The following is a 27412-nucleotide window of genomic DNA, read 5'->3' on the forward strand; positions in this document are numbered from 1 at the left end:
GACTCGACGGCACATAACAACAACAACAACATGAGCTCTGGTAGCATAGTGGCTAAGGCACTTGACTGCTAACCAGAAGGCTGGTGGTTCAAACCTGCCAGCCATTCCTCAGAAGGAAGATGGAGCGATCTACTTCCGTAGAGAAACTGCCTCGGAAACCCAAGAAGGGGTCGCTATGAGTCGGGTCCGACTTGATGGCATATAGCAACAACATGGCTATCAGATGTTGGCTACGGTTTCATGGGTATGTATGTGAAGCAGGCAGTAAGTAGCTAAGAATCTGCTTATTTGGGCTCTTTTTTTTTTTTTTTTTAATTCAAAAAAAATTAGATGTGTACAAATTGGAGTTTGCCATTGGCAGGCTTTTTTGGATTAGTGAGCCTTCGCTTGCTGTGAAGAAGTAAACAACCTGGAGCCAATACACACAGGCTATTTTTTACTCATTTATATAGCAGTGGATTAAGTCTTGTCTCAATCACTGTGATTTTTAAAATTAGAACACCTAAAGTTTAGAAATACTGTTAATCTGGAGCAAGTAAGGTCACAAGTGTTAATAGGTAGTCAGTTTTGTACTATAATAGGTACTTGTTTAAGTAACAAGGCACTGATAGACATGGCAGAAAATGTAAAAGTTTGGTTTCAAAAATGTTATAATTGGTTCTATAATTTCCTGAAAATGAGGTTAACTTCTTTAATTCCTCAAATATAATTTTCTCTTTCCCCTTTGGGAACAGCTCCACATCCTACTAGTGTCATGTGTACCTCTCAACTTTTACTTCCTTCGCCTCATATCCTCATTTCCTGGCTTAGTTGTTTCTTCTAATCTGTGTGGCCCAAGAAATGAAAAATAAATGAACATTAAGTCATAATTCATTATTTTATTTTTTATTTTCTGGCAAATTTTAGATACAGTGTTAGGGAAATGTTTGTTTGTTCCAAGCTAATAAGACAGAAAAAGACTGATTTTCAAAGATTCAGAGTAGATTTTATAGCTCTGATTCTTTACCACAGGACACTTAGAAAACTTGCTTTTCATTTAAGCTGAGATCTGAAATGTTGTGCAGTAGTTAACCAGATGTAGGAGGGTGGGAAGAGAAGGCAGTAACGTGTGAATGGGGCAAGAAGTGTAGTTATTTGTCAGGTGAGGCTAGGCGGGCTGCAACAAAGCAAATGAGGGAGAGCTTGAGAGACAGAAGGTTGGACACATTGTTAGGAGTCAGAGTTTGATGGTTTTGAACTTGATTTTAAGAGCAATGGGAAGCCATTTTTTTGAGAAGAGAAATGAGATAATTTGCATTTTATGAAGATTATTTTAACTACTCACCATGAGAAGATCAGAACTTGAAGGTTAAAAAGGCGAAGGGGAAGGCTGTTACAGTCTGTAGAGAGATGAAAGTGTCTTGGTGGGCTAGAGTGGTGGCAGAGGAAAGGGGGAAAGTGGATGGGTAGGAGATTTATTTTGGAAATAGAATCAGTAGGGATTTTTATGTTCCAACAATATGATTGATTTCAAATCTTCAGTTACATCCTAGGTGTGCTTTTAGAGATTGTATATAAGTACGCAAAGAGTTCATTCATTTAGTAGGTGAACTTCCACTTATCTTTCAAAACCCAACTCGGAAGCTATCACTATCACAATGTTATTTGGAGTACAGTTGACTTATCAATTACTTATAAATTACTTTTTAGTTTGATCGGTTTCATTCTACTTGAACCTGTAGTAACAAGGGTTAAGAAGTGATTGAATGATTATGAAATTGATATACTACCTCGAGTTTGAGCTCATACCTAAGAGAAGTGTTTCCAGGGAATTTTGTGTTAAACTTAACTGAATTCTGATCTTAAATGTTAGTCTGAAAGCAAGACCCTTCCTGCCTCACACAAGGAAATAAGTGGCCTCCAGAGGGTGCATATTACAAAGCCACTATTTCAGTTGTTAACTGTGACCAGATTTTGAACTAACACTTGTTACAGTCTGTATACTGTTCTTTATTCTCATATTCTTAAGAGTCTTCATAGAATTTCCATAAATTTCTCTATAAAAAAATTTATTAAATTATATTTGGATATAGAAATACAAATGTAATACCGTTCTTACCTTTTTGTTTTTTCTTTTTTTTACTTCCAGGTATTGTTCTTAACTTGATGTAAACTTACCCTTTTTAGTGACTGGTAGCTGAGAAGGAAATAATTTTATCGTGTGTCTTCTTAAAATAATAATTTTTGTTATTCTAATCCGTGTGTATTTTGTAATCCCCAAAATTAGACTGAATATCTTGGAACTATTTTAAACTCAGGTTTATACAATGCCACAAAATAGTTGTTTTATTCCTTATTTCCTTTCTGCCTTATTGTTCTAGTACTGTTTTTCACTAAGAACTGAATTTACGTGATGAAATAAATTTTATTTATTTTGTTTTACTTCTTTTCATTAAGTTACATTAATAGAATTAAGCATCTGTTGAGTAATATGGAATGCAGATGTGACGTGTCCCTATTAACATAACTACCATATTTTTATACAAATGGTGCACGTTAGACGTTTTATCAAACCGCACCACGCCCTCATGTGTTAGTTTGTGTGTGTGCTATATATATGCATGGACATGATTTTTTGAAGGAAAAAATTAGCAGTAAACCTTTATATCATATGTAGATTGTCATCCCAGGTATGTAGGCCATTTTAGAGTAATGAACTTTAGATTTAGGGAGAAAATTAGATTACAGAACTAAAGATGAATAGTTAGATTTTTCTCAAGTTCCATGACCAACAGACGGTTAACTACTACAGAATTAGGAGGCATAAGCCAGTATTCGTTTTTTGAATTATTTTCTGTTGATCCTGTAGGAGCTGTAGTTTTGGGCTGAACTAAATGGTTCTATTTTCTCTACTTGGGAGTTCTGATGACATAGTGCCTAAGGCATTTAACTGCTAACCAGAAGGCTGGTGGTGGTTCAAGGCCACCAGCTACTCCTCAGAAGGAAGATTGGGCAATCTACTTCCATAGAGATACCTCCTCAGAAATCTAAGGAGCGTCGCTGTGAGTCTAATTGACTTGACAGCAGTGAGTTTGTTGTGTTTGTTTCATTCTATCTACTTGATTTTTAACAGTGGTTAAATATCAGTAGCATTTTACCTATGTATTCAAGAGTATTTTGTTTTGTATATACATATGTCTTTTTTTCTCCCTCCATATTAACAGCATTCACTTTCTACAATGTAATGTGTGAGGTTTTGTTTTTTGCTTTTTGTTTTTTTCATTTTGATTACTTTTTCTTTTCAATCCACAGGAATACTCTGAAGATAGTAACTCTGAACCAAACGTGGATTTGGAAAATCAATACTATAATTCCAAAGCATTAAAAGAAGATGACCCAAAAGCGGCATTAAGCAGTTTCCAAAAGGTTCGTATTTTTTTCCAGTTGATTCTGTCTCTTAAAATTTATTTTACAAGGATACCTTGTTGTTGTTGTTGATGTTGTTGTTATGTGCCGTCGAGTCGGACCTGACTCACAGCGACCCCTCCTTGGGTTTCCGAGGCAGTATCACTACGGAAGTAGATTGCCCCATCTTCCTTCCGAGGAATGACTGGTGGATTTGAACCGCCAGCCTTCTGGTTAGCTGTCAAGTGCCTTAGCCACTATGCTACCAGAGCTCCTTAGATGGAATGAATCCATAATGATTTCATCCCGGAAATGTATTTCAGGCATATCATGTAAAGTTAATTCAAAACCTGGAGATTTCATTTGATGTCGTTGGAAAATAGCATGTTAGTGTTACATTGGACTGAAAATTTCTTCCTTTTTTAGGTTTTGGAACTTGAAGGTGAAAAAGGAGAATGGGGATTTAAAGCACTGAAACAAATGATTAAGATTAACTTCAAGTTGGTAAGATTTGTTTTGAAGAGAATTAAGCTAATAATGAAATTAAGTAGGTTAAAAACCTCATGGCAGCAAATATCACCGTATCTACCTCTCCAAAACAGTTCTGTGGATATGTTTCTGTATTTTGTGTGCTTTGTAGTTATGATTTTATTTTATTAAGTAGGAAGAAATCTGAGTAAGATAACAAGTTTTCCATTTAAGAAAATTTATCCTTTAAATACAAAAGACAGTATTTAGCTGTATTATTCATGGAGTAGCTTTCCCACATTCTTTGAGGGTTTCTTTTGAAGTTTTAAAATTCTTTCGTTAATAAGAGTTCCTCTTCCATTAACTAGAGGCAAAAAATATAGTGTTATTCTTGACTCTTCTCTTTGTCTCTCACTTGACAAATAATCTTTTGGCAAATCCAGGTGGCTTTATATATCTTCAAAATATATCCAGTATCTGACTGCTTTTTATATTTCTACCTCTGCTACTCTGGTCTAGTCCTCTATCATCTCTGACTGGATTATGTCAATATCCTTCTAACTGATCTTACTTCCATCCTTGCCCTGCTACAGTCTGTTCTCTACAAACATCTGAGTGATCCTTTTAAAATGTAAGTCATATTATGCCATTCTTTTTGCTCAAAATCTTCTAATGGTTTCCGTTCACCTGTGTAAAATCCAAAATCCTTACCATTGCCTATAAGGCCCTGTGTAAGCTCACCCTTTGCTACCTTTCTGATCTTGTTTTCTGTGATCTCTCTTACTGGCTTGCACTTGGCTGTTTTCCTCTGTCCAAATGTTCTTCTCTGAGATGACTAGCTGCATGGCTCTTTTCCTCACTTGATCCAAGTGTCTGTTCAGAATTTCACCATATATCAGACTGTTCTTCCCCTGACCACTTTATGTAAAATAGCATTCTGTCACCTTGCCCTACTATTTTTCTTCTTTGTATTTATCACTGTTTGTTCTTTTTACTTAGTTATTGCCTCCCACCCCCTCACTCGTTGTTGAGTTGAATCCGACTCATAGCGACCCTTCCTTGGGTTTCTGAGGCAGTATCCCTACGGAAGTAGATTGCCCAGTCTTCCTTCCAAGGAGTGGCTGGTGGGTTTGAACTGCCAGCCTTCTCGTTAGCAGTCAAGTGCTAATAGATTTTAAGCTCTGCAAGAGCAGGACTTTGTTCTTTTCACTCCTAGAACATATAATGGTGGTTAGCACTTAGTTGATACTCAAATATTTTGTTGAATGAACTCATAGATAAGTTTGAATTGCCGTGATGTTATATCTCATAGAATGTCAATCATCAGTATCAATGAACTAGTCAAACAAAACTCAAGAGTACAAGGTAGAAATGCACAGGAGAAGAAACAATTAGGAGACTGGAGTGATTAGGTACAAATAGGAATCTCAGGTCACTAAGGGTAAAGGAACATTGAGAAATGAGTTAAAGTGGACCTCAGATTAGAAGAATTAAGGTCTTCAAATGGTACAGGAGCTATGACAAGTGGAAGGATAACTGATGATCTGTTACCACTTTCTTTTTCCTCTGTTTCTGTATTTCCCGTATGCCTCTTTCCTCCCCTTATTAACGTCTCCATCCCATCTGTTTGAAATCGAGCTCCCTGAATTGACTAGTATCTATATCCAGTTAACTTCCACTAATCTTACATCCTGCTGTTGTTCTTGATGTACTCTTAGCCTAGTAGCCTCTCTCATACTTTAATGGGAGGGACCCTCATGGCTTCTTCTACCAAACTGACCCCCAGAGTGTTTTAGCTCATTTTTTCCCCCCAAATATCAGGACTATCAAAACATCTTGTGTTATTAAGGATATTGCATATTGCATTTAACACTAATTAAGGAAAAATACCTATATTGTATTTACCCTTTCCAATTCTACTACATTGGCACTTTTGAAGAATCCCGTTGTTGCATAGCACCCCTTTGCTTTCCATTTATTGTTTGTAAAAATACTAAGCTCAAATACTTACGATATTTAAATTTATAACTTAGAGGGCTATGGAAGTAGAATCATGTATTTCAAGGGATAGGGGTTTTGATTAAATAGTTCTAGTGATATTAAGAGCAGAATGTTCAACACTTAAGATTTTTTTTTATTTGAAATAATACAAATTCCTTTATTTAGATTTTGATTCCATTTAGACGATATGATGATGTATACTCTTAAAACTTCTTTGGCCATTTTACCTTGACCAGAGATAGGAAGAAGGGAATGGTAGTGGCTGTTCTGTGGTCTGCCTTCTTTATCTACCTTTCATTTGCTCTGGTAGCATCTGTGAATAAATTGTGGTTCACAAGAGTAATTTCAGCTTCTATCCTTTCTCCCCCTTGTTTTTTAGTTGGATTAAGAGTAAGACCCATGTTACTGTATTGTGGCTTTGGAAATAAAAGTTGAATTTGTTTTTAACTGCTTTGTTTGCTCACTACTGCAGATAAAACCAGAAATGATTACCTATCGTTTCTTGAGCCTTACTTATAGTAACATAATTTTTGAAAAAATAAGCTTTGGATTTAAGACAGCATAAGGGAATAAAATCAAAACTATAACTTTTTGTTGAAATCTCATTCAGTACTGAAATAAAATCTCGAAATTGGGACACTCACATATCCTTGATATTCATTAGCCACAAGATATACTCTATAACTTGAGTTTCACAGCTCACTAATAAGAAGCTGCCTATTATTTACTCCCACATGGAACTCGCATTTAGAGACAAAAGTAGTTTGATATGTATTCCCATTGTTCTACCCATTTTTTTCCCTTCTCCTCTTTCCCTTTTTTTTTTTTAAATCCAGGTTTTGCTTAGATGATTTTGGAGATTCTTTTCATATTTACCTATCTTTTATACATTATTCTAGGGAGCTCTCGTAGTGTAGTAGTTAAGGCATTTGGCTGCTAACTAAAAGTTAGATTAGAACCCATCAGCCATTTCGCAGAAGAAAAATGAGGTAGTCTTCTTCCATAAAGATTTATAGCCTTGGAAACCCAGTGGGGTCACTATAAGTCAGAATTATCTAAGTGGCAATAGGTTCTTTTTTTTTTTTCCCTTCCCTTAATACTGTATTCCAGGGCAAAATATGGTTATAAACATGAAAATAACTGTATCATAATTTAGAGGTATCTGAAGCATAGATGCAGTGAACACTAATGCCCAAAGACCAAATGAGTTGTGGGAAAACATCAGGAACACCATACATAAAGAAAGTAAAAGGTCACTAAAATGACAGGAGAGAAAGAAAGGGGAAAAAAATTGGATTTTAGAAGAGATTCTGAAACTTGCTCTTAAACCAATGTGTGTTAACACCAATGGAAGAAATGAAGTAAAAGAGCTGAACAGAAAACTTAAAAGGAGTGACTTGAGAATATAGAGTAATATAATGAAATGTGCAAAGACTAGGAATTAGAAAACCAAAAGAGAAGAACATGCTAAGTATTTCTCAAACTGAAAGAACTAAAGAAGAAATTCAAGCCTGAGGCTGCAGTATTGAAGGATGCTGTGGGAAAAATATTGAGTGATTCAGGAAGCATCAAGAGAAGATGGAAAGAATATACCGAGTCACTGTACCAAAAAGAATTGGTCATTGTTCAACCATTACAGGAAGTAGCATATGATCACAAATCGATGGTATTGAAGGAAGAACTCCAAGCTGCACTGAAGAAGGCTTCAGGAATTGACAGAATACCAATTGAGATGTTTCAACAAACAAATGCAATGTGGGAAGCACCTATTCATCTGTGCCATTCATCTTACCAGCCAACTGGAAGAGATCCTTGCAGGTGCCCATTGCAAAGAAATGTTATCCAACAGAACACAGAAATTACTGAATATCATTAATATCACATGTAAGTAAAATTTTGCTGAAGATAATTCAAAAATTTTTGCAGCAGTACATTAACAAGGAACTGCAGAAAATCAAGCCAGATTCCAAAGAGAACATGGAATGAGTAATGTCATTGCTGATGTCAATTGGATCTTGGCTGAAAGCAGGGAATACCAGAAAATGTTTACTTGTGTTTTATTGGCTGTGTGCAGAAAGAGTATAGGAGGTGTTTTCTGACCTCCAGCTTCATAAGGGGGAGAAAAGATCACCATCAACATCAGCAGCCCAAGGCTGATTGCTATGAAGCAGAAATCAGACATGCCACCACCCTCCCCCTCCAACCTTTCTACCAATTCTGACACCATCCATCCCTTCTACTGCGCACTGTATTTCTCTTCTGGGTTTGATAATTCTGTATGATGGCCACACAACTCAAGGCAATACTCACAATTAGGGGTTTAATGGGGAAGTAACAGGTTAAAATTCAGAAGCAGGAACAACTCAGGATACAGTTCTCTCAATCATGACAGCTTCTTAGCTGTGCCACAGGCACTCTTCTCTCTGGCTTTGGCTTCTGCCCTGCTTGAGCCAGTGTTACAAAGCTCTTTTTGCTTTGCAGATAGGATCCCAAAGAGGCACTGAACTCTGCCAGCAAGCCTCCTGCCTGACGGCACTCAGGCTTTCTTACTGTATGGGCCGGGAAGCCCGCTACTCAGTCTCATGCTGGTCTTTCAATTCTGTTGCATCTGTTGCTGCTGTCTCTCTGCCATCTCAGTGCAGGGATCTTGAGTCCAAGGACACACTCCACCCTTGGCTCTTCTCTCTTGATGGCAGTGAGATCCCCCTTTGCCACCCCTGTTGTTGTTGTTGTTATGTGCCGTCGAGTCGGCCCCAACTCATAGCGACCCCTCCTTGGGTTTCCGAGGCAGTATCACTACGGAAGTAGGATTGCCCAACCTTCCTTCCGAGGAGTGGCTGGTGGGTTTGAACCGCCAGCCTTCTGGTTAGCAGTCAAGTGCTTTAGCCACTATGCTACCAGAGCTCCCTTGCTCATTTTAAGTCTAGCTTGCCATTCCTCATGTTACAGTTCCATACACGGTCCCACCCCTACAAGGGTGCCATGTACTTTATTTACATTATTAGCAAGCTATCCAGTCCCCTTGATGGGCCACAGATAACCTTACATTTGCATAGTTCCACTCAGTCATCTGGTGAGAGTCAAAAAGACCATGGCTAGAAGTGCCATATTAAGTAATACACTGCGCCACACTATGCAAAATCATTCAGTTGTATGGATCATAACAAATTATAGGTAACATTGCAAAGAATAAGAGTTCTAGAACACTTAATTGTGCTCATGAGGAACCTGTACATAGACCAAGAGGCAGTAATTTGAACAGAACAAGGGGATACTGCATGGTTTAAAGTCATGAAAGGAGTGTATCACTATTGCATCATTTCACCATACTTACTTAATATGTATACTGAGTAAATAATCCAAGAAGCTGGACTATTTGAAGAATATGGTGTTGGATCGGAGGAAGACTCATTAACAATCTGCGATATGCAGATAACACAACCTTGCATGCTGAGAGCAAAGAAGACTTGAAGCACTTACCGACTGATATAAGTCAGAGACGAGACTATAGCCTTCAGTATGGATTTCACTTTTAACATTAAGAAAACAAAGCCTCACAATCAAACCAATAAGTAGCATCATGATAAATGAAGACAATATTGAAGTTGTCAAGGATTTCATTTTACTTGGATCCATAATCAACATCCATGGACACAGCAGTCAGGACATCAAACAGTGTATTACATTGGGCAGCTCTGCCATAAAAAAAATCTCTTTAAAGTATTCAGAAACAAAGATGTCACTTTAAGGACTAAGGTGCACCTGACCCAAGCCATGGTATTTTCAGTTACCTCATGTTTATGCAGAAAGCTGGATAATGAATAAGGAAGACCGAAGAATTTATGAATTTAAATTACTGTTGTATTGGTGAAGAATATTGAATATACCATGGACTGCCAGAAGAACAAACAAATTTGTCTTAGAAGAAGTATAGCCAGAATGCTTCTTAAATGTGTGATGATGGTGAGATGTCATTTCACGTACTTTGGACATGTTATCAGGAGGGATCAGTCCCTGGAGAAGGACATCAAGCTTAGAAAAGTGGAAGGTCAGCGAAAAATGAAAATCCTCAATGAGATCTATTGACACAGTTGCTACAACAATGGACTCAAAGCTAGCAACGTTTGTGAGTATGTATGGCACAGGACTGGACAGTATTTTCATTCTGTCATAAATAGGGTCACTGTGAGTTGGAACCAACTAGATAGCACCTAACAGCAACATTGAGTAGTACCTTAGCCAGGAGGCCTTTTCTTGAAAGTGGAATGAATATGTGGGCTTAAAGAGATTCTTCTACTTCAAATGTTTATGTAGAGCAGCCGTGTTATTGGAGAAAAGATGCTGGAGAGCTTCCTGGATAAAAGGAGTAAATCTTCAGGGACTACATAAATATCTGCCCAGCTGGTATTCAAGGCATTTAAAAAATTGGAGTTTGTGTTGATACCTGTTCCTTGGTTTTTAATTTTATATATTTTGGTCTGGTAATACTTTAGTAAATTTTATGATTTAAATGTGTAATGAGAGTATCAGAAATTTGAAAATCTTTAAGTTGTACTTTTTTCATAGATTCACTTCATCAAATGGGTTCATATGTCTGAGTAATGTAGTCATTTCAAATTTAACATAAAATTTTTACAGTGTTCCTTCCATACTTTCTTCAGTTGTAAAACTTTTTTTTTTTAATTATGTAGCAATATAGTCATGCTACATTTAACATCCACTATATGTTCTCCGAAATAGAACATTATATGTGATTTGGACATTCTGCAAACACTGTATCATATGCAGACAGGCCCCAGATTATAAACAAGTTTTGTTCCTAAGTCAAATTTGTACATAAGTCAGAACGGTTAGATACAGTTCATATCTGATGTTTCTTAGTCGAATGTTTTCTAAGAAAATGATATATATAGTACTTCCTATGCATAAAAAAATTTTTTTTAAATAACTCAGATACACTAAAATATCTTACATCTTTAACATAACAGTAATGTTTTGATGCAGGTCACAAGTTAGTACCCATTTGTTATCTTGAGCTATTGTATGTACCTCAGATTTTTACTGTAAGAGGCTTTACAGAGGTTGGGACCACAAACATACATGCAGTCCATTGTCATCCAAATGAACATTCACAGGATGCATGACAATATACCATAATAGCACTCGTGTACATACTTTAGTACATAAATATATCTAACAATACATTTGTTAAAGCATGGTCTTTTTTTCCCTTCCAGACAAACTTTCCAGAAATGATGAACAGATATAAACAACTATTGACCTATATTCGGAGTGCAGTCACAAGAAATTATTCTGAAAAATCCATTAATTCTATTCTTGATTATATCTCCACTTCTAAACAGGTTAGACTCATTTTTCCCTTTTGGTACTTATCAATGTGTTTATTACTTTTACTTAAGGGCTTTGAAAAACAAAAGGACTAGAGGTTCTATATAAGCAGTTATGGTAGTTAATGCTTAAAAAAAATCAATTTTAGTACTAACTATGTTACATTTAAAAGTAATAACTGGTGTAATCTTTTTAAATAATTTCTTCAGATATCCTAATAATCTGCAAACAACTTTTACAGTGTAATCTATAAGATTAGACTCCCGTACAGTTACTGTTACAATTCCAGCTATCCATCCTGAGCTGTTAAATACTTAACAGTTTCAATCACATGTTATTTGTGTGTAAATTTGATCAAATTAAGATCCTTGAGGCTCAGAGTCTACTGAGCACTTAGCACTTGGCCTTTCTCATTAGGTGCTCAATAAATGCTTCTAAAAAGAATGAATAGGTAAATGGATGCTTGATAGAATGTGGGACTGATAATGAAGGAAACTAAAATTGGCACTGGAGTAATAATGCTTTCATTCTTCTAGATTTTGGTTATATGGAAAAGCAATGATTATTTTATGTTTAAATTTTTGTTGAGATAATTTTTAATTGGATTGTTTATATTTGAAGCAACATAGTCCTAATTTCAACTTTCTTGCTCTGTGATATCTGAGTGTAAATATTCTATATCATGTCATATTCTGTAGAACATTTGATAACTTTTTATACTCATTAATAAAAATGTTGATCTCATAATTAGCCTCTTTCATCCTCTTTCTTTTCTAGTAGATGTTATTTTTATTTATTGTGGCAGCTTATTATTCTTTATATATAAAACGTATGTCATGAGAAGATAAACAGAGAAGATAACTAGAGAAGATAAATTTACATATTCTGTTAGAACATAATATTTGCATAACACCTAGTGACACTGATTCTGGAGCTATATGTCACGGAGACTTTTTAATGTGGAAAATATTTTCTGAGTTTTAAAAACAAGTGTCAGTCATCAAAACATTTTTGGTACACTATTTATAAATATTACAGTATGCCAGAGGTTTGGTAGGGGGAAGAATAAATTACTTTAAAAGTTAAAGATTGCATGTTTCTGCAGGTTATATTGTGTAAGCTTTTTGCCGTTTGAAAGTAAGAATAAATGTTAGGTGAATGTCACTGGACTTTTTCAGTATGCCATCAGCAGTCATGACTAAATTGGTAGCCTTTCCTCAAGGTAGCAAACTTTCCTGCTCTCATGACCCTCTTATGCCTTGCCCTTGTTAAGTAGAAATCTGTAGAATAAGATACTCAAGCAACACTAGAGCCAGAGATCAAGGGGGAGTCTGAGAGTAGGCTCTTAAAATGAAAAACAGGCAGTGATTTCCTTAAATGTCATTCAGCTTGGCAAATTGATAGTGGTTCACCAAAAACCAAACTCATTGCCACTGAGTCGATTCCAACTCATGGCAATCCCCATTGGGTTTCCAAGGCTGTAAATCTTTACAGAGTGGTTGGTGGGTTCGAACCACTAAGCATTTGGCTATCAGCTAAATAAATGCTTTATGCCTTAACCACTACACCACCAGAGCTTTTTTAATAGTGGTTAGACACAGCTAAAATTGTACCATGTTTCTTCCTTTCACCAAACTTAAACACTCTACCAGTAATTTAAAAGCTATATAGTCTAGTTAATTGATTAGTCACATTTATGGAAGAATTTTGAGGAAATGAGCTAATTCCCCTTTGTTTCTTTAGTGGCTTACTTAGTGTTTGCCATATAGTAGATACCAAATAAAGATTGAATGAGTAAGATAAACCCTATTAATAACACAATACATTAGTCCAAGAGATTAGTGGACCATGGGAACCTTAGCCTACACGACCCTGAGACCAGAACTAGATGGTGCCTGGCTACCACTGCCAGCTACTCAGAAGGGATCAAAATTAGAGGTCCTAGGTAGACTGGGAGAAAAATGTGGAACAAACTCAAAATCATAAAAATGACCAGGATTACTCGTGAACAGAAATTGGTGAAATCCTGAAGACTATGACCCCTAGTCACCCTTTGTGCCTGTAATTGAGCTCACTCCTATAGCTTAACACTCAGCCAAATAATAGTCCTGTGAGATGAACAGTTAGATCGGGGAGATGCAATCCTTAGAACAGTCAACCATGGGAGATCAGAAGGGCAGCATTTGCGTAGGGATAGCTTTCAGAGGGCAGGAATGCATAGGAAAGGACATAGGGAGAAGGTACGTATTATAGGGAGGAAGTGGGAAGAGAGTTGTTAAATTGTGGGGATTATAATCAGTGTTATGAAACAAAATGTGTATGACATGTTGAATGGAAAACAAAATTGCTCTGTAAACTTGCACCCAAATCACAATAAAAAGTTGTTCTTAAAAAAACCAAACACAGTACGAGTGTCTCTATTCATACATCGTTTTCTTCTGTTAATATAAAACAAGCTGTTAGGTTGCAAAGGAGAAACCTATGTAATTAGAGCATTAGAACTTCTGGCACTAAAATTTATATGGCAAAATTTTTTCTGGGTTTATTTTAAAAGTTCACATAAAAACAGATCTTGGCGCTTCTCTTTTTATAAATTTGGTATGTATCATAGTTAAGTTTTGTTAATTTTGTGGACTATAGAAGACATTCAGTAAGATACAGATAGTGTATCTTACGTATTAAAGTTCAAAGATGCACTTTTAGTTTGCTCAAATTAACTTTATTAACAGGTACAAATTTGCTGTTTACAATTATAGAATTCTGATTTTTTATGTCAGATGGATTTACTGCAGGAATTCTATGAAACAACACTGGAAGCTTTGAAAGATGCTAAGAATGATAGACTGTGGTTTAAGACAAACACAAAGGTAACAATTACAGTTACTTACATTTTTTTCTTTGGAGGAATGAAAGGGGGAGCCCTAATAAACTAAACTCTCCTAAAGATGCACACCTTCTCCTTTCAAAATCTTCTGATTTTAATAAGTTTGCTTTCTTACAGCTTGGAAAATTATATTTAGAACGAGAGGAATATGGAAAGCTTCAAAAAATTTTACGCCAGTTACATCAATCCTGCCAGGTAACATTCCCTTATTTGTCTTTAATACTTTGTTTTTTGTAATAAAGAAGCATAGGAGATATTTATATTTGAAATATTGCTTAGGGTTGTTTCTACTCAAGCATCATCCCAAAAATAGTATTTGGATAATAAGTTATTAAAAGTGCAGTTTTTTTTCTGAGTACTACTACATTTCTTCCTGTTTTAATCCTAATTTCAATCCTTATCATTTATGGAATAAGCAGCTATCAATAAATGAGCAGGCCAGTGGAGACTAATCCTTGCATGTTAAGTTATATGTCCTATGAATATCTAAAATGATATTTTACTCATATAATAAAGTTGTGTTATGTCCTAATTTGTGATATATTGGTCCTCTGGAGCAACATTGTCCAGTAGAACTGTTCTGCATCTTTGTATGGCTATCAAGCACTTACAATGTGACTAGCGTGATTGAGGCACTGAGTTTTAAATTTTATTTAACTAATTTAAATTTGTATAGCCACATGGATTGGACAGCACAGCTCTAAATTTTTAACTGTAATTTTGTATTTACTCTTGTCTTGATCAAGTAAATTATTTGGTAATAGTTAAAATTTCATTAGAAATACTGTTAAATATTTCAAAGCTCTGCCAAAACAATGTACTATTAATTTAATAATTTTGTGTGTATGTGTGTGTGATTTCAATGAATGGAAAAAAAGTTGATCAGGAAATCATTCTAAACTAATTACCTGCAAATATTTTCATGTAATGCTTTTGCCTTTTAAAGCATGTCAATCACTTATAAATTGTTTCTTAACTACCCATTCTTGCAAAAGTTTAGTCTCACTCATAAACAACTTTGAGTTCAGTTCCATGTGAAATTAATAGAATATTCTATTCTAATGAATAGAGGCCTATTTTGAATGGAGAAGTGCCTTTCACTGTGAACATAAGGAATATGAAAAAGCTCTATGGAGAAGTTTTGCTTGGTTTATTTAAGAACATAAGGAAAATGCTATCTGATTATAAATAATATTGTAATACTTAGTATTTTGATGTAATTGTGTTCAAGCAGAAATGGATGATAATCTGGGTGTAAAATTTGCCTTCCATATCATATAATGTACTCTGATTGTGACTCATTAGTAAGTAATTAAAACAGTTTTAAGTTGAAACACTACAAATAACAGTAAGTTTTTACTTGGTTTATGTGATGTTTGATATTTACAGATATCTAATTGTTGGCCATATGCTATTTTTCATGGCCTGTGTTTTCTGCACCATTGGTCATCTTTCAAAGCTGAGCTCTGATATTTCCACTTCTACAGTTCTTTTGACATTCCCTAAGAGTTAGTTCCTTTCTCTTCTGTGCTCCTAGACACTTGCTTCATACTTCACCTACAATAATTAATATTTTGTATTGTGTTTTATCTGTTGACAAATTAATCCTTTACTACAGTGTGAACTTTTGAGTCCAGGAACCTTGGCTATTTAAATTTTATTTTCCCCAAAGTAGCCTAGCACATGGATGACAACAGGAAATGCTTTTTAGAAGATTGAATAAGTAGATCTGAAATGTTTTGAAAATCTGGAGAATATCATAAATAATACCTTGATTAAGACATAAATGTTAACAGCATTTTATACATACAAAACAACCTCTGTTTTCTTTGTCATTATCCAATAACTAGAACATAAAAAGGATATGTGGCTTCCTTTGTGGCCATTAAACTGATGTTTGTAGTATTTTAGGTCCTATTTAAAATTTGTAGTATATTTTCACTCAGAAATAGTATTATAAATGTAAAGTTGTTAGGCTTACTCAAATGAAAATTACTTGTTATAATATCTCTCATTTACATTGTGGGTTAAGTTTTGTTGGCCAATTTAGAATATTTTTTCAATGGAAAAAACTTTTAATTTCCATTCACCTGACTTTAAATGAACTATTTGGAATAATTTGTAAATTGCTGTTAGCCTTTGTGCTTGTTTATTATTAAACAAGGTTGTTTCTAAATTTTATCTTGACTAAAGTTAGCTGATTGCTTTCCTAGACTGATGATGGAGAAGATGACCTGAAAAAAGGTACACAGTTATTAGAAATATACGCTTTGGAAATTCAAATGTATACAGCACAGAAAAATAATAAAAAACTTAAAGCACTCTATGAACAGTCACTTCACATCAAGTCTGCCATCCCTCATCCACTGATCATGGGAGTAATCAGAGGTAAGTTTGGTTTGGAGACGGAGGGTGGGTAGTGAAATGGGAAGATATCAAGGTGTCATTGCATATAACTGAATGATTCTTGAAAAATAAGTGATAAGGTTTTAAAGTGCCTTATAAAATGCCTTTGCCTTATAAAATTAACATCACAGAAACAATAGAAGACAGACACAGAGCAATCCCTCACAAACAACCAGACACTATGGGAGAGAGATCCAGTAGATCTACTGTCTCAGGACTATAGTACTAGGGGACACTAGACTCAATTGGCACAACAAAATACATAAAAGCATTGCTCCACATCCTACATTGGTGAGTAACAACTGGGATCTTAAAAGCTTCCAAGTGGGCATCTAAGATGCAGCTGATGGGCTCCTAGCATCAGAAGTAAAGGAGAACGCCCAAAACAAAAAAGAACAAGAGCATTTAGAAGCAATCAACCATAGGACACAATGACCCTCGAGACCAGAACTAGATGATGTCTGGCTACCAATGCCAGCCACTCAGGAAAGGATCAAATCTGGAGATTCTGGATAGAGTGGGAGGGAAAACATGGAACAAAATCCAAAAACTCAATAATGACCAGAATTACTGGTCAGATGAAATCTTGTGAGACTCCTAATACTATGGCCCTGTGCCTGGAATAAAACTCACCCCTGGGGTGGGCTCTCAGCCCAATAGTTAACAAGATATACACACAGACCACTCAGGATGACGCACCCACATACTCTATGGTAATACATCCCCTTAGACCATGGAACACCAGAGGACCAACATTCAAACTGAGGAAATGCAGAACAAACAGGAGTGCATAAATATGAGGGGCACAGGTGGAGGGTTACAGGGTAGGGAGGGGAGGAGACTGGGTTAGGGTTGGACATGGCAAATGGGGAATGAAACTAAATGTACACATAACATTGAATGTAAAACAAGCTCTTAAATATATATATATATATATATATATATATCAATGAAGATATTAATAATAGAAAGTTCACTTTATCAAAGCTTCTATTCTTGAATTGCAGTAAATTCAACAACAACAAAAAAAAAAATTCACTGCCTTTGAGTCAATTGTGATTCGTAGTGACCCCTCTTTGGGTTTCGGAGGTGGTATCTGTACAGAAGTAGATTGCTTAGTCTTCCTCCTGAGGAGTGGCTGGTGGATTTAAAGTGCCAGCCTTCTGGTTAGCAGTCAAGTGCCTTAGGCACTATGCTACCAGAACTTCTATAGTATGTAGAAAATTACTTTTTATTTCACCTGAGGTTAAAGATTTGTAAATGCTTTTTCAGTAGTTTCTTCATTGACTTTTAATAAAGAGCTTGATTTTTATTTTTTCCCCAATTAAAGTGTGTACCCTGGGACCAGTAGTATTCAGGTTATAGAATTAAAAGACTGAAAGCCACTGAAATGATTTTCATTTAATCTTTGTAAAGTGATTGATCTTGTTACAATTACAGAAGTGAAAATGTTCTCTTTTCTCATGTTTTATTCTTCACAGAATGTGGTGGTAAAATGCACTTGCGAGAAGGTGAGTTTGAAAAGGCACACACTGACTTTTTTGAAGCCTTCAAGAATTACGACGAATCGGGGAGTCCCAGACGAACCACTTGCTTAAAATACTTGGTCTTGGCAAATATGCTAATGAAATCGGGAATAAATCCATTTGACTCACAGGAGGTATTTGTGCACTTTAATTGTTGATTTCTCTTAGCTTTCTTTTGTAGAAGTAAATTTTATTTTTTCTTTGTATATACACAGTTAATTTTCTTTTTACTATATTTAGGCCAAGCCGTACAAAAATGATCCAGAAATTCTAGCAATGACAAATTTAGTAAGGTAAGATTCTATATTTCACTAAGGTAAATTTCCTTTTAGCAGTTCATAAAGAGAAAGCATTTTTCAAAATTCAGATAATACTCAACCTTTGCTCTTTTATATGTTGCTTTGAAATATTCTAAAGTTTGTGAAATTATTATCTTCTGAAATCACTTATTTGCTATTTTTGTTATTCACAAGATTTGATTAAACTGTCCTTTTTCTTTTCACTTTTGTGTTCTTTTTATCCACGAATGCACAGATGTTTTAAAGCCTTATTTCACAACGTTTACTGCCTCTTATTGTTGTTTATGTGCCGTCTGGTCGGACCTGACTCATAGCAACCCCTCCTTGGGTTTCCGAGGCAGTATCATTACTACGGGAGCAGATTGCCCAACCTTCCTTCCGAGGAGTGGCTGGTGGGTTTGAGCCACCAGCCTTCTGGTTAGCAGTCAAGTGCCTTAGGCACTACACTACCAGAGCTCCCTTACTTAAGCCTCTTACCTTTATTAATTCAAAATGAAATTATGAATTGGTCCATATAAGCCAAGAATTTTCTATAAAACAAGATCATTGCATAAATAAACTTCTTTATTTACTTCTGTTTTCTTAATGACAAGATGAAAATATCATTTAAAAAAAGGTTTACTCCAGAGAGTTTGTTATTAGACTTTTTTTTAAAAAAAGCAGACCTTAATTTTATTCATCTATATTTAATTGTGCTTCAGATGCATATTTACAGAGCAGAATTTGTTTTACATTCAACATTTTGTGTACATTTGGTTTCACGCCCCAATTACCATCCCCCAACCCTAACCCACTCTGCTCCTCTCCCTTCCCAATAACACACACACACACACACACACCCCGCACGTGCACGCCCTTCTTAGTTAATGCACTCCTATCTGTCTAGCTTTTCCTCTGTGTGAATGTTGCCCCTATGGTGCTCCATGGCTGATTGCTCTGCATGTAAGTCTTATTTACTGTTGGGCTGAGAGCCAGCCCTTGGAAGAGAGTTTTGTCCCAGGCCTGAAGTATATCCCAGGGCATAGTCTTAGGGGTCCCACCAGAGTCCATCCAACCAGTAATTCTGGTCATTATTGTGTTTTTGGATTTTGTTCCATGTTTTTCCTCCCACTCTATCCTGGATCTTCGGTTTTGATCCCTTCCTGAGTGGTTGGCATTGGTAGCCAGGGACTATCTAGTTCTTCTGGTCTCGAGGTCCATCATGTCCTAGGGCTGATTGTTTCCAACTGTCCATGGTTTTCTTCACTTTTCTTCACTTCCGATGGATAGGAAACCATTAGCTGCATCTTAGATGACCACTTGAAAGCTTTTAAGATCCCAGTCGCTACTCACAAAGTAGGTTGAAGAACAACACTTTTATGTATTTTGTTGTGCCATTTGAGTCTGGTGTCCCCCAGTATTATGGTCCTGAGTCGGTAGATCCAGTGGATCTCTCCCCCACAGTGCCTGGCTGTGAGGGATTGCTCTATGTCTGTCTTCTGTTGCTTCTGTAATGATTACGGGTATTTCATATCACTGGTGTCTGTGCAAGATTAGCCTCAGTGAATCTATCATTGGTCTAGAGTATATTCCTGTTCACTGACCTCTATCTGATCTTCTCAGTTGTCTATGTGTTTATCTGTAGCCTGGTGTTTGGTGTTAATAGTAATGCTGTTTTGTGGATATACTGGTATTAGCCTCTGTCATCTATCTTATTTGCACAATTCAGCGACTTTCCCCAGTGTTACATGCTGGTCACACACTCTTTCCATACCATCCCTTTCTTACCCATCTCAGAGTGTGGCCCCCAACTAATCCAAAATTTTCCCTTCCCTTTCCCTCCCATCCCCAGTAATCTACAAAATGAGTTCCCTTCCCTAAGCAAACCCTTCCTTGACTTTTTACAGTAATGGACTCATACAATATTTGCCCTTCTGCGATTGACTTACTTCACTCAGCATAATGTCCTACAGGCTCATTCACGTTATGAGATGATTCACGTATTCTTCATTGTTCTTTAATGTAGCATAGTGTTCCATTGTGTGAATGTACCATAGTTTGCTTATCCATTCATCTGTTGATGGGCATTTAGGTTGTTTCCCTTTCTTTGCTATAGTGAATTGTGCTGTGATGAACATGGGTGTGCATATATGTCTGTTCATGTCAACTCTCACCTCTTTAGGATATATTCCTAGTAATGAAATTGCTGGATCAAATGGTATTTCTATTTTCAGTTTTTTAAGGAAACGCCAGATTATCTGCCACAATAGTTGTACCATTTTATGCACTCCCACCAGCAGCGTATGAGAGTTCCAATCTCTTCACAGCCTCGGCAGCATTTATTATTTTCTGTTCTGTTGAACTTTGCTATTATTGCTAGGGTGAGATGATACCTCATCATTGTTTTGATTTGCATCTTTCTAATGGTTAATGATCATGAGCAATTCCTCATGTGTTTGTTGGCCGCCAGCATATCGTCTTTAATGAGGTGTTGTCTGTTGATGTCCCTTGCCCATTTTTGAATTGGATTGTTTGTCTATTTGGTGTTGAGGTGTTGAAATTTTCTGTAGATTTTAGAGATAAGTCCTTTGTCAGATATGTCATAGGCAAATATTTTCTCCCAATCTGTAGGTTCTCTTTTTACCCTTCTGATGAAGTCTTTCGATGTGCATAAGATTTAGTTTTCAAAAGCTCCCAGTCATCTAGTTTCTCTTCCACCTCCTGTGCATTCTGGGTTATGCTTGATAGTCTATTTATGCTGTAAATTAGAGCTTTAATGAACTTTTAATTTTGGATTTTACATGTAAGTCTTTGATCCAACTTGAGTTTCATTTCTGTTTATAGAGTGAGGTATGGGTCTTGTTTCATTTTTCTGCAAGTGGGTATCCAATTTTGCTGGCACCATTTCTTAAAGAGGCTATCTCTTTCCCATTTAATGGGTTTTGGACCTTTGTCAAAGATCAGCTGTCCATAGATGGATGGGTCTATTTCTGGGTTTTCAATTCAGTTGCATTGTTCTATCTGTCTGCCATTTTACCAATACCACGCTGTTTTGACTACTGTGGCTATATAGTCGGTTTTGAGATCTGGAAGTGTGAGACCTCCCAATGTGTTCTTCTTCAGTAGTGCTCTGCTTCTCTTCCCTTTCCATATGAAGTCAGTAATTAGTTTTTCCATATCCTTAAAAATTTTTTTGGTATCTAGATTGGGACTGCATTAAATGTGTAGATTGCTTTGGATAGTACTGACATTTTTACAATACTCACTCTTCCTATCTATGAACAAGGCAGGTCTTCCATTTATGTAGATCCTTTGTAGTTTCTTGTAGCAGTGCTTTATAGTTTATAGGTCTTTTGTGTGTCTGGTAAGATTTATTCCTAGATATTTTACCTTTTTGCTAGCTATTGTAAATGCTGTTGCTTCCCTTATTTCTTTTTCAGACAGGAGACCTTCATTTTAACTAGAAAAATAGGAGTTAGTCAATTTTAGGAGGAACGTGAATCATTAAGGGGTAAAATCTTGTCATAATAACAAATCAATTTCTTATGTATCATTTATTTCTTTAGTCTATTTTAATTTATATTAAATTTATTTTAGTTATTAAACAAGACTTCTCCATTTCATTTCAGTTTATTCCATCTACATTAGATCACATTAAAAAATATTTAGTTAGAAATTAACTTCATAATGTTTTTTTAAAAATTGTTTATAAAGTTAAATTGCTAAGCAATATTTCTTGAATCTTGAGGAAAAATTTCACCCTAGACATTAATATTTTAATCTAAATTAAATTGGTCAAATACATTAAAATGGATTAAAGGACTGATTATCAAAACTTTACAAGTAATAGCTATATTTATCTATTTATTGTATCTTAAATTTTACTCCAGTGAAACCTCTATACTATAACTCAGAAACTTATTTTAGTACTAAGTTTTGGCCGAAACAAGTGAGTCTATGGGGGTCCCACAATTTTGTGTAAGATTTAAAAAAAAGAAAAAGAACCACTTAAATAGTGGAAGACTGTCTCTTAGTTAAAATATATGTATGTGCAAATGTTGTCACAACTTGAATATATCCTCATCTAGTAAATTTCAGTAATGTATTTGAGCTAGGTAAGAAAGTAATGCTTCCTAATTTTATCTTCCTAGTCAGTTGCCAGCAGACTAGAGGAAAGTTATTCCTGTTGAAGCACTTGAATCTCCTGCCCCTAACATGAAGTTACATTGCGACCCAACAGATGAAGCACAGCAGAGGGCGTGCAGAGTGGCTGATGATATGTCTTACATATAAAGCAGACAGTGGTGCCATATCCAGAAGGTTGGCTCCTTCCTTCTCAGCACCTTTAGCAGTCCCCATAATGTGTTACATAATTTATTTCAAAGTAGGTATTAGACACTTCAGAGAATTGTGAACATAAATCAGCCTTTGGCCTTCTGCAATAGGAGATTCCATCTCTCTCTCTCTCGTGTGTGCCTCATATGGCACTAATTTTCTGCCACTGAATTTTCCATTGTATAGCTCAGTGGAATTTTAGAGCTAAAGTCTTGTGAGAATCAAATAATTCACTTAAAAGTTTTGGGAATTGCTGGTAGCTTTCTAGAAGATAAAAATTAGGAAGCTGCATTTCTGAATTCTCTTCAGAGATAATAAGCTCTCTTATTAGAAAAATAAGGCCAAATTCATCTATACAGTGACATGTGTGAATCTGGTTTCTTTCATTAAGAAAAATTGGGGATTAAATGCACAATTTAATTTGAAAATATCAAACATTATATAGTTGTTAAAGTGTTATCAGCTCTTAATGCAACCAAGATTTTGAGATTATTTTAATTAGCAATTATAAATATGGTATATAACTTCAAAAGAAGATTTACATGATTTATTTAATCTTGTTTCTTTTAAAAAAAAAAAAACCAAAAGCATTAAAAAGGAAATTTATTGTATTTGCAGAAGGATGTATGTGTGTGTGTGTGTGTGTGTGTGTAACTCTGATTTCCACGACAACTTTCCTCGTAGATTAGAGAAACTATAATATAATGTAGATATTTGCATATAAAAATTGAGAAATAGGATCTTTGGATTATCTGATATAGTATGATTTCTCCACATTTGAGTAAATTCCTACTTTTCTTCTTCTAATAGTGCCTATCAGAATAATGACATCACTGAATTTGAGAAGATTCTGAAAACAAATCACAGCAACATCATGGATGATCCTTTCATAAGAGAACACATTGAAGGTATGTTGTTTCTGCTAAATGAATTCTGATACTTTCTTTGTCATAGTCAAACAGTACTCCTAAATGGAGCACCATGAAATTAATCTGTTTTCCTTTTGTTTATTGCAGAGTATTTAGAAACAGCATGTTTCTAAATAATATTATTTAGTAGGGTACTTCTTAAAATTATGAAAGTGTTTTAAAGATAACATTACTAATTTCACAATATTAATATAATCAAGTTCATGTAAGATATCTATTTTGTTTAAGGCAGTTGTCCCTTTTACCATTTTATTCTAATTTAGATATTGTTACACATTTATTATCGATACTTAAATTCAAAGTTGTTTTTAGAGTTTATTTTTGACGAGTAATGAAAATTTTGAGAAGATATACTGCCCTAAGGTGCTGATATGGATTTGTGTGAAAAGTAAGCTAACATTGAGAAGATTTCGTGCCAGTAAGTGAATGAGATTTTTAATAGAGCTCTGTTGGATAACCATATTTCTCACATATAATATGCCGCTGTAAATAGAGTGACCATATAAATTGCATGCCCGTGCATATAGTGTGCATAGGAAACTAATGCCAAGGGAGTTGGGTGGTTTGCAAACAAAATGTATGTATGTGTTATTTGCCTTAGAACACTGTACTGAAGAGGGAAATCATCCCTTTTAGTGTAGTGCTGCTCTTTCAGCTGCAGTGCTCCCACCTATTGAGTTTTTTGAGGGTTTTTTAATGACTGTTTGGAACAACTTTTTCAAATACTTAAATTCCAGATACATCAAGAAAATCCAAAGAAGACTTACAAATAATATCCTATTGTTCCCCATCTTTCTCCTTCACTCAAAAGACCTAAGTTTCTTATATGTACCTAGAATGGTACTACATTTTGAAAAAAGTAGAGAAGCCTTATCCATGAACTCAATCTAATTAAGGAAAAAAAAATTCTACATAATGAAACTGGGGGGCAATTGTAAACACATTGGATAAAATATGATACTCTAGGTTTTGAGGGGACATAGAAGAAGAAACTCAGCTAGCATAAACCAGAGCTCCTTAAAAGATGTTAACCATTGAGGAAATGATAGTGTGCTATCACTGAGAAGACAAGAGGATATATTAGGTAGAATCACAGCATAAGCAAAATCAGGGAGGTGGAAACAAGAAAAAATGATGGGCAAGACAACCTCTGATCATACTGTACATCTGTTGGATCCAAATATTTTAGATCTAAACACATTATGTCCTTGCCAATAAGAAGGATATATTTTGAGACAATAAAGTGGTTAATGATTATGATGTAGGAGTGCATAATGACTCATAAAAATATTGTATAAACTGTTAAAATGCAAATATGTTCTTTTATCTTTCAGAGCTTTTGCGAAACATCAGAACACAAGTGCTTATAAAATTAATTAAGCCTTACACAAGAATACATATTCCTTTTATTTCTAAGGTACTTATATTCATGAATTTTAATGATGTTTAAAATGTATAGTTGTAAATGCAATATATCTGCCTTTCATTTCAGAGTAATTCTAACTTGGTAACATTTTATAATAATTTTTTTTAATTAAGCATAACTTAAAAGACTTTAATTTTCATGTGAGTTTGTCTTTGTTTTTAGGGCATAAATTAACAGAAAAGAGCTTTTAACACTGCAAGATAGAGAAATTGAGAATCATTAAATTTCTTTTTTTCAAAATTCCTAAAGCTTAAGAGAGAATTGTAGAAAAGACAGTAGTAGCTAACGTACATAATTTATGAAGGGTTAACCTCAAGCACAAAATTGTGAGAAGGGAAGAATAAACTTCAGATGTTAACAAAGTTAAGTCTTTATCAGACCTGGGTTCTCAGAGATATTTTGTAGTGAAATACATTTAAAATCTCTTTACTAATTTTTCTTTAAGTGATAGAAGTGAACTTAAAGTCAGAATAATTATATCAAATCATTAAGTCTTTTAAAATGTTAATTAGTAGATTTATAATGAGTCTTTTATCTTAGGAGTTAAACATAGATGTAGCTGATGTGGAGAGCTTGCTGGTGCAGTGCATATTGGATAAGTAAGTACTTTGCCATCTTTTTTGTCACAAATGTCTGGGACTATATTTTATAACAGTGATGAAGGTAGCACTTGAATTCTTGATTTTTCATGTAAATCGCCCTCTAGCTATGATTTCTTATTGTGTATATGTATATGTATGTGATGATTTTTGATATAAATGAGTAGACATATGAAACAGTGAAAAAAAAAGCTTAAATAATCAGAAGGATTTCTCCTTCAGTATATGATCCATAATAACAGCTAAAGAATTATTTAATGGATAACATTTCTTTATGTTTTTAAGTATATGTGGTACATAACAATTTTGAAATTATCTTTCTTAAAAGCCATACATTATTTCTGAAATCTTCAAAAACAGCATTTGCTCTTGATAGCTGGTTAAGTGTCTGGCTGTTGGTGGTTTCAGTAAAACTGATCAAAGTAGAAATCTGGTTTTTGCTTAGAGTTTAAATAAATAATGTTATAACTAGTGCTGAACTCATTCATTTAATGTAGGTAGTTTTTCTTTTGCGTTTATTGACATTTTGTGAATTAGTAATGAATATTTTATGAAACATTAATCCAGAAGATACACTGAGTGAAAATGATTTGTGGACATATCTTGTTTTATTTACTTCCAGCACTATTCATGGCCGAATTGATCAAGTCAACCAACTCCTTGAATTGGATCATCAGAAGAGGGGTGGTGCACGATATACTGCACTAGATAAATGGACCAACCAACTAAATTCTCTCAACCAGGCTGTAGTCAGTAAACTGGCTTAACAGAGAACAAGCTTATACAGACGTACTTAAGGCAACAGTGCAGAGATGTAATCCTTAAAAAAACTGGGAATGGCAAAACTACTGTCGGTTGATGTGTCCTGAAAATTATTGGAGTTAATGGCAGAAGTGCTTTTTTGATCAACTGGTTTGTGTTTTGCTGCTGCATTTATCCCAAGAAAAACAGCTTTAATCTCCAGAAGAAAACCAAAATGCCATGGGATTTATGCTGTATTGACATCTTGCCCTAAACGTACAACAATAGTAATTTGTCATGGGCAACATGACCAGAGAGAAGATTTTTGTCATGATTTTAAATACACTGACATGCTACTGTTGGTTAAATTTAAACATGTTTTACCTGCAGAAATTCTCTCACAAATAACCTGCAATAACTTGAAATGCATACCCTTTTGAACACTTCCTTTTCTCATGTATAAATTAAAATGTTTGCTGCATTTTGCAAAATGTCAATTCTCCAAAAAATGTGTCCATATATTTCTGTACCTGCAGTGTAGTAAAGGTTTAGATGAAACCCCGTAATTATAGTGGCATAATGTCACTTAGGTTTCAAGCAGCAAAATAAACAGTGCAGCTCAGAAATTGTAGTTTGGTTCTTGATGTGTTTTTATTACATTGGGGTTTTTGTTTTGTTTTTTTAGTACCTTAGAGATTTCAAGTTATTTTATCTTCTGTTAATGATTAAAAAAAAAAACACCTGAGGGCAAATAAGTTGGTTATTTGCTTTCAGGTATTTAAAAGGAGTCTTTATTGACAGAGTAAGGTGAACTAGTTTCTAACAAAACACTTGCATAGTTCTGGCTTTGACAGTGATGCTTTAAAGGAATAAATATTTTTTAAGAATGGTATTCCTTTTTAAAGGAATAAGTTCTAACTATCGGAATATTCACTATAAACAAATATTTTAGAACAAAGACAGCTAATGAATGTTATTCTGCATAGTGATCGTGCTGGAAAGGTATTTCCTAATACAGCAGTCGACCATTGCCCGAAACCTATTTCTGGTTTTGCTCTTTTAGAATTGCATTCAGAGCTAATTTTA

The 27412-nt window shown here is 35.1% G+C and overlaps 1 protein-coding gene across 1 annotated transcript in view; it reads left to right on the forward strand.

Annotated features, from left to right (window-relative positions):
- COPS2 (COP9 signalosome subunit 2) overlaps window positions 1–26352 on the forward strand; it is a 44348-nt gene extending 17996 nt beyond the window's left edge. Inside the window, exons 2-13 of the mRNA XM_042783694.1 lie at window positions 3292–3405; window positions 3811–3888; window positions 11091–11216; window positions 13980–14069; window positions 14204–14281; window positions 16300–16474; window positions 17974–18152; window positions 18259–18311; window positions 23442–23539; window positions 24895–24977; window positions 25527–25585; window positions 26208–26352. Coding sequence (XP_042639628.1) covers window positions 3292–3405; window positions 3811–3888; window positions 11091–11216; window positions 13980–14069; window positions 14204–14281; window positions 16300–16474; window positions 17974–18152; window positions 18259–18311; window positions 23442–23539; window positions 24895–24977; window positions 25527–25585; window positions 26208–26352 — 1278 coding nt within the window. The remainder of the gene's footprint in view (window positions 1–3291; window positions 3406–3810; window positions 3889–11090; window positions 11217–13979; window positions 14070–14203; window positions 14282–16299; window positions 16475–17973; window positions 18153–18258; window positions 18312–23441; window positions 23540–24894; window positions 24978–25526; window positions 25586–26207) is intronic.
- The last annotated feature ends 1060 nt before the right edge of the window (window positions 26353–27412 follow it).

The sequence above is a fragment of the Orycteropus afer genome, unplaced genomic scaffold (assembly GCF_000298275.1).
Source record: "Orycteropus afer afer isolate SDZICR_OR568_19922 unplaced genomic scaffold, OryAfe1.0 scaffold00026, whole genome shotgun sequence".
Classification (NCBI taxonomy): domain Eukaryota; kingdom Metazoa; phylum Chordata; class Mammalia; order Tubulidentata; family Orycteropodidae; genus Orycteropus; species Orycteropus afer.